Source organism: Fukomys damarensis, unplaced genomic scaffold (genome assembly GCF_012274545.1).
Source record: "Fukomys damarensis isolate Sample0158 unplaced genomic scaffold, DMR_v1.0_HiC HiC_scaffold_16, whole genome shotgun sequence".
In the NCBI taxonomy this organism is placed as follows: Eukaryota; Metazoa; Chordata; class Mammalia; order Rodentia; family Bathyergidae; genus Fukomys; species Fukomys damarensis.
In genome coordinates this window covers 23,979,987-23,987,985 of record NW_022900928.1, presented here as the reverse complement: position 1 = coordinate 23,987,985, position 7,999 = coordinate 23,979,987, and the positions used below count along the sequence as shown (strand labels likewise).

Below are 7,999 nucleotides of genomic sequence, written 5' to 3'. Positions count from 1 at the left end.
TTGAAAGAACTAAGCTAGACAATAGAGACAAGTTCATAGATATTTATATTTGGTGTGATTAGAGCCTTTTGCATGTAAGGCTCTAGGTAAATATTCACATATTGGATTCTTTTCGGGTTTTTTTTTAAATGAGGGCTCTGCCTTCTTTTTTCCTTTTTATATTTATTAGTAGAAGTTTTCAGTCTATAATTTTACATTGCTTGTTTGGAGATGTACAAAAAAACACCTTAAATACCTTTTTACCACTTTCCCTCCCTCCTCCTTCCAGCTCTTGATTCACTTTCCATTTGGGATTTGAGAAAGATCTCCCTCCCTATTTTCTAACACCTCTTATTTTGCTCTTTATTTATATTTTGGGTTGCTCATATAAGAGAAACCATATAATATTAAAGCTGTTGCATCTGATTTATCTCCCTTAACATTATGATCTCAAGGTGCATCTATTTTTTGTACAAATGACTCAATTTATAAACACTTTTATTGCTGAGTATTGGATTTTTCAGTGATTTACTTCTTTAGTAAAAACTCTACTAATACTGTTATGCTTGAAGGGTGATATGGGTCTAAAATTCCCAGGATATAGGAAAAACTTATCTTTTAAAGCATCCAGGTGTTCTCCTGTAAATCAATTTGGTGTTTATTATTGCTTTTCATAGAACTATCATCCTTGCATTAGATGTATATAGTTCATGTGCTTGTGTCATAAAATAGACATTGTTAAATATCAGTGAGTCAGAGAATATGATTTTACATACTATATTTTAAGTTAAGAAATAGGTGCTCACAAAAATAAGTATAATATACTGGCTTCGCGTTATTCATCCACATAGTTTTTGATTGAAGTAGGGGTGATTGAGGACAGAAATTCAGAGTGTTTATCAAATGTCAGTACTACACATAGGAAAGTAAGTTTGTTGTAGCCCTAAAAATATTTCTATTTTCTCCTTAAGATAAGTTAAAAATGCATGATAATAAGCTGTCTGGAAGTATGGAAAATATGATTGTACACCGTATTTTCTTTCAAATCATTGATTACATTAGACAAATACAGTGGAAACTTGTAGATACTTTTAAGTGTGTTTAAAATATCTATGGATTTAATTTATTTCTATATTTCACTAAAACAGACTTTGAAAGATGGAATTTTATTCAGAAATAACTAGAATTCAGCATTAGCCATCTTTTTAACAACATGTACTCAGAGTGGAGAAAAGCAAAACCACTCGATTTTGAATCTGTTTGGTCTTCACCCCATAAATGATTGGGTTGAGCATAGGGGGTACCACCACATAGAGGTTGGCCACTAAGATATGGATATGACGAGGAATGGTTTCACCTCCAAAGCGATGGGCAAAAAATGAAAAGAACGCTGGAGTATAGAAAATAAGGATGACACAGATGTGGGAAGCACAGGTGTTAAGGGCCTTGAATCTGGCAGCCCAGGAAGGAATTTGAAACACTGCATGGAGGATCATTGTGTAGGACATAATAATGAACACTACGTCCAGCCCTGTAGACAGTAGGGCCATCGTCAGACCATAAATGATGTTGATATTGATATTGTCACATGCTAACCTGGCAATGCCCATGTGTTCACAGTAGGAATGAAGAAGGATTTTTCTCCCACAATATAAGAGTCGATAGACCAAGAAGATGAATGGACAGCAAATGAGAAAGCTCCGGACCATAGCAGCTACGCCAATCTTCCCAATGACTGTGGAGGTGAGTATTGTGGTATATTTCAGTGGGTAACAGATGGCCACGTAGCGGTCAAATGCCATGGCCAGGAGAATAGCAGATTCTGCCACAAAGGTGAAATGTATGAAGAACATCTGTGACACACAGCTACGAAAGGAAATATCTGTGGAATGGAACCAGAAGATGGCCAGCATCTTGGGGGCTGTGGCTGTGGAAAGCAGGACATCTGCTAGGGCCAGCATGGAGAGGAAGAAATACATGGGCTCATGGAGAGTGTGCTCAGTCACAATCAGGAAGACCAGGAAGATGTTTCCTACCATAGCCACAATGTACATGAAGCAGACGGGGATGGAGATCCAGGTGTGCAGGGCTTCCAGTCCTGGGATTCCAATGAGAACATACCGCACATCCAGGGGATCAGTTTGATTCTGGAGAGGAGGAGCCATCTGTGTCATTTAATCCAGGCCTTGTATCTCTAATGAAAGATTACAAGGTTGAGGATTCAGCTTGGGTTGAATTATGTCTGGTCATAACATTTTCCCAATATTTTAATCTGTGTGAAATGACAGTAAAATTGATTAACGAACTAGCTTACAACTGTACTGCTTCTAAAAAATAATTAATTCTTGCATCTTAGACAACAGTTATGATTGAATAACAGCTTATTATGTATCATAGTACTTCCCACACATGAACTGACTATATTTTTACAATAGCTGTTGAAAAGGCCTCCACAATAACCCATAATACGAATACTATAATTCTTTCTACAGATGATTTTTTGAAAAGGTCCTACAGACATCAACTACTTACTCTAGGTCCCACTGGATTCAAGATCACGTAGGAAAAATCTAAAGGCTTTGATTCAAATTGCAATCTACTACTGCCTATCAAAATAAAACTAGATACAAAAACACAGCAAGTTTTTTTACTGGTCATATCCCTGAGAAAATTAGGGGAGAAACTGAATTTTTTTCTGCTTATGGAGGAGGGAGGGAATTAAGTTTGATAAAATAAGTTTCAAGCAACATGGTTCATAAGTCCTCTTCCCTATTTATTAATTGGTCATGAACTTGATGTTAAACCCTATACTGGCTATTGAGAAGACACAGGTGATTAAACTAATCTCTGTCTACCAAGAAATAAAATTCTAAAAATTATTTGAGATATTTAAATCTAAACTGCAATGCAGACTTAGCTAGGATCTTAAATGTGTTTCTCTCATATGTGATGATAAAAAATTATTCTATTCTCTTCTAATTGAATCACGGATTGAAAATTAAAGAATTTTGTATTATCAGGTGTATCACAACAGCTAATCATTTAATTTTATCACATTATATAACATATATAACCTTTCAATTAAATGAGGATGGCATTCTGTAAGTGTATGCATGGGAATAAAATAGACGTAAGATGGTTGAAAGAAAGCACCCATCCCCCAGTTCCTCCATCAGACGAGGTAGCTAAAGTTTTTATTTTCAGTGGTGGAACATGGTCTTGAGAAATTATTACCTTTCTCTACTTTTATTCCAGTGCAATTCTGTATACTAGAAATAGGCGATATAGTTTTGCTACTTTTTATTTTCATTAAGTGTTAAATGTCCTGAGCCTTCTTTTATTGAGATATTTAGATCCTGTTTTTTAATTATAGTTAAATATACAATGCCCACCTGACCAGCCAATTCAGCTTTGTCTTAAGTTCTTTAAAAATATTAGAATGATAAGTTAAGGTGTATATGTGTACAGATCTACTTTACATAAAACAATAATTTAACTTTTAACATATAGCTTTTCTTCAATTTTGTTTTAAATAGGATTTTTAGGTTTTAGGAAGAGAAAGAGGAGATTAATTATAAAATATGCTTGCCATGGATCCAATTTAGAACAATGTGTGTGAATGATGAGTACTCGTGAGAAGAAGGTTATAGTGAGTGTAACTTCAAAAGCACATGAGAGGGCTGGGGATTTAGCTCAGTGGTTCTGCTGCCGGCCTCGCAAGAGCAAGGACCCGAGTTCAATCTCTGGTACGAAAATAAAGAAGGACATAAGAGACGGGGTACACTAGTACACTTGAAAGAAAAACGCAGAAATGAGGATGGGAAAAAAGGAAATCTAATTCTGCATGTTTTATTTCAACATTGCTGAGGATCACTCGGGACACAATCTTTTCTTTTCAGTGTAATATGATTCACCTGTGATTACTCAAATCCTAGGCTAGTTTCGGTATTATTCCATGATAGTATATGCTGTGACTGAACTGTGAATGCCCAGATTATAGTACAGGGTGACAGAAACAGCCTGCAACTATGCAGTCATATGTAATTGGACTTAAATACTGGCCAGGTCATAAGCTGACTTCATGAGTCAAGGAAAATACTTTGAACTTCAGTTGTTTGCTTATAAAATACCTAAATATTAGCATTATTTTAATTCTGAAGTTAATATTTTAGAACGGTAGCTACATAAATCAGATGTGTCTCTATCCCAACAACAGATGCTCTAGAGTACTTGTAACATAACCATCATTAAGCCTGGAGTGGTGGTGCATGCCTATAATTGCAGCACTCAGGAGGCTGAGGCAGGAGGATCGCTGTGAGTTCAAAACCAGTGTGGGCTACATTGTGAGTTCCAGGTCAGTCTCAACTACATAGTGAGACCCTGTCTCAATAAACCAAACCAAACAAAACAAAACAAAAACAAAAAACCAAAAAACATAACCATTAAGACCAAAATAGTTGTTATTCTAAAAAAGTTTAACTTTCTGGATATCAGGCTTATGATCTACTAAACTGAGACTGAATATGTTTAGGGTGTCCATAGGACCAAGATGCACTTTCTTATACTGTATTTGACATATAATATAGATTAGTAAGCCTTACTCCAAATTGGTCTTTAATTTTTTTAAAAGTAAAGACACTTAGCATACTGGTGAATACGTGGAGTTTGAAATGGAATGTAATCCTTGCCCCATCACCAGAGAAAAACCTTTTACACAGGGAATAAAGTTAAAGTCTACGAGTTTCAGCCTTTTAACCTGTGCTCCCTAAATACATGTTGTATAGAAATTATTCACACAATTTTATGAAATAAATGCATCTATATGTATATATATATATATGCATATATACAACATTATTTTAACTATTAAACCTATTTGGGCATTAAACCTTGTTTTTAACTTCTAGTTCACTTTATCTATACACAGCACTCAGATCTGTATCTAAAAGGAAAAAAAAATAGAACTTCCTTTCAGGCGACACATTTAATAACAGAACACAAAGAGATACCACAATTGCCTATCAAATGTAGCCAAAGATAGTGCAGTACCTCATGTGCTAAGTCTCAGGAAAACATGAGATGATTATGTTTTTAGAAGAGCAGCTTCTGCAGTTTTCGGACTTTTCTCCTGTCATTGCCTGCACTGAACATAACCCATTTTACTTACTTGTGTTGTCTAGAATTCCAAAGGTATTTATCAAGGTGACAGAAAAGAAGCAAAAGCAAGGAGCAGCCCAAAATCCAGATAGCAAATCTGCAGCTGTTTATTTATATCTCTTTTTAAACATCTCTTGGGCCCAATGTTTTCAGTCTCAGATGATTAAATTTTGCTTCACCTTGGAAAATGGCCCAGAGCTGGTTCTGGCACAAAATCCACAGAGAGAAACATCCCAGTTTTCTCCTCTATGATCTGTGGGACATTTTCTCTACCCAGCCCTCACAGATACCCAAGTTAACACAGACATTTGCAGGTTCAAGTCTTGGATGTCAAAGATTCATGCTAGTATCCTGTATCCTGTTCCTCGGAGACACCTGTAAAGGGAATTTGCAAGGGGGAAGGATGATGTGCTTCCCAGAACATGCCTAAAAGTAAATGCTCTCACTTTATTTTTCTTGAAATCTTAAGTCTCCTTGCTTCCGTCTCTTTTATTGGTCACACGGTAGTGGTGGTCAACTTTAGGAGGGTCCGGACATGCCATCAACTAGTGGAGAAATCCCTTTCAACTTTTGAAGGACATTTTAATGAGGGATACAGATGGAGGAAAGCAGGTGTTAAGACAGGTTTCACCATATTTATAGGGTGCAAAACTGACACCATACAAACACAAGAAATCTGTGTAGTAAGATGCTTTTTCATTAAGTTTTCTCAGGCAAAGCCACCCAAATATGTATGATATTCAGGTATTTATCTAGGAGTCCCTGAAATGGCTTTCACCTATATTAGAATTTCTGTATAAATAGAATTCCTGATGATTGGCTGTTCTTGATTTCATGGTCAATATTAGGCAATTGTCCATGTATTCCAAGTCATCTAGATACCTTTGTGTTCACTGGATGAAAGAAGCTAAGATGCAAAAAATCCCCCTGTATTTCAAAAGATGCTTGTCCAAAATCTTAAAATCATAATTGACAGCTAATGGGCTAGTTTCTCTTTACTCTTTTAGATTTAAAATGAGCCATACTTACTGTATTAGTATTCTTTTTTGTTTATTTGTTTGTTTGTTTGTTTTGTTTTTTGAGACAGGGTCTCACTATGTAGTTGAGACTGACCTGGAACTCACTATGTAGCCCAGGCTGATCTCCAACTCACAGTGATCCTCCTGCCTCAGCCTCCTGAGTGCTAGGATTACAGGCATGCACCACCACGCCCAGCTGTATTAGTATTCTTTAGAGGAATGAAATCACTATTAATTCCTTACACACAAACACACGTGCACACTCACAAGGGATGTGTTAGATAAGTTTACAGAACCTGAGGTGGAAGGGTGCATAGGGGCTCTTTTTAGGATCAGAAGTGACCTATTTGCAGGCTGGAAAGCTGAGAAATCCAGTAGCTGCTCAGCCCAAGAAAACAGAAGCTACAGAACAAGAAGGACCAAGGATGCAGCACCAGTCCAAAGTCAAAGGCTGGAAAGGTCACCATAGAATCACCAGCACAAGTCTGCAGTAGAAAGCTGAAGAAACTGAGAACTAATGTTCAAAGACAATGTCAAAGACTGGAGTCCACCAAAATGGGCACATTCTCTCCTTTCCCTTTTTATTTTGTCCCAGCTAAACCCTATGGTTTGGTGCCACCCATGTCTAGGTTGAGTCTTGAGCCCTTAATTTGCTGGCCTACATATCAGTGATCTTCCCATCTGTCTTTGGAAAACAAATTAAAGCAATGAAAATATATGAGATCAAAATAAATTGAGAAAGGAAAATGAGAATTCATATGAAAATGGAAACTGACTTCATCTTCTTATCCAGTGGTGGCCAGAATAACAAATAATTTGGCTCGCAGGTGAAAACTCTAGGCTCTACTGAGAATTTATTCTAGTATTTTCTAATTTAGCTACTATTCATCTGTATTTGTCCCATCCCCTGAATAGTCATGAATTTTTTTGACCAAAAGTGTTTAGTAGGGGATGGGATTTGACTCTGAGGTGCCGCTGCCTGCCTCAGCAGTGCAAAGACCCAAGTTCAATCCCTGGTACCAAAGAAAAAAACAAAAACAAAACACACACACACACACACACACACACACACAAAGTGATTTGTAGATCATTATTTTAGGTACACTTTATAGACAAGAGGGAGTAATCTAATCTCCATCCATTTTGGTTTTTTCTTTGTTTGTTTTGTTTTGTTTTTTGTACTGGGGATTGAACTCAGGACCTTAAACTTGTGAGGCAGGTGGTGGCACCACTGATCAAAATCCCCGGCCCTCTCCATCTGGTTTAGAACCCACTTCCAGTATAAGACGTTGATTCTTAGGACCTGCAATACATTTAATCTTCCTTACAGAGACTGTGGTCAATTACCTGAAATTCTTGGGCCAAATGTTTGCAAAACATTTTCCTAGACTTTAGAAAATTTAGATGATCGTATCTTTGGTATGAAGTAAAGATATCATTGGCTTCTTGACTAGTCTCTGGTAATTTTATAGATAGACATTTCTACAGGAAACATACAAATATTTAATTAAGTAGAATAAAGAAAGATTACAATATCCTCACATCAGTTCATGTCATATCTGACCATCATTTAGGTCAGGTTGTGTTACCAAAAGCTTCCATTTTCAAATTTCTATGGATTTCAAGCCATTGGATAAGGTATTATAGGCCTGTTAAGTAAAACAAGTGGACACTTTCCTGGATTTCCTTTCTGTAAATTATAGATGTAGGACTGGTTGTGGCTTTAGCTCCAGTTCTACTCTAACATGTGAGCTATGAAGAGAGCCCAGGTAGTTGGTTTTTTAAGAGACATGGAAGGATTTATAAGAAGTAAACATAGGATGCACTCAAGAGCAGAATGTGGA

At 36.7% G+C, this 7,999-nt stretch overlaps 1 protein-coding gene across 1 annotated transcript; it reads right to left on the bottom strand.

Moving 5' to 3' along the window:
• Positions 1 to 1,184: 1,184 nt before the first annotated feature.
• LOC104857939 (olfactory receptor 52Z1) lies at positions 1,185 to 2,114 on the bottom strand. Its single transcript, XM_010618003.2, has one exon. It carries the CDS (start codon positions 2,031 to 2,033, stop codon positions 1,185 to 1,187), a length of 849 nt encoding a protein of 282 aa, XP_010616305.2. The 5' UTR covers positions 2,034 to 2,114.
• Positions 2,115 to 7,999: the final 5,885 nt, after the last annotated feature.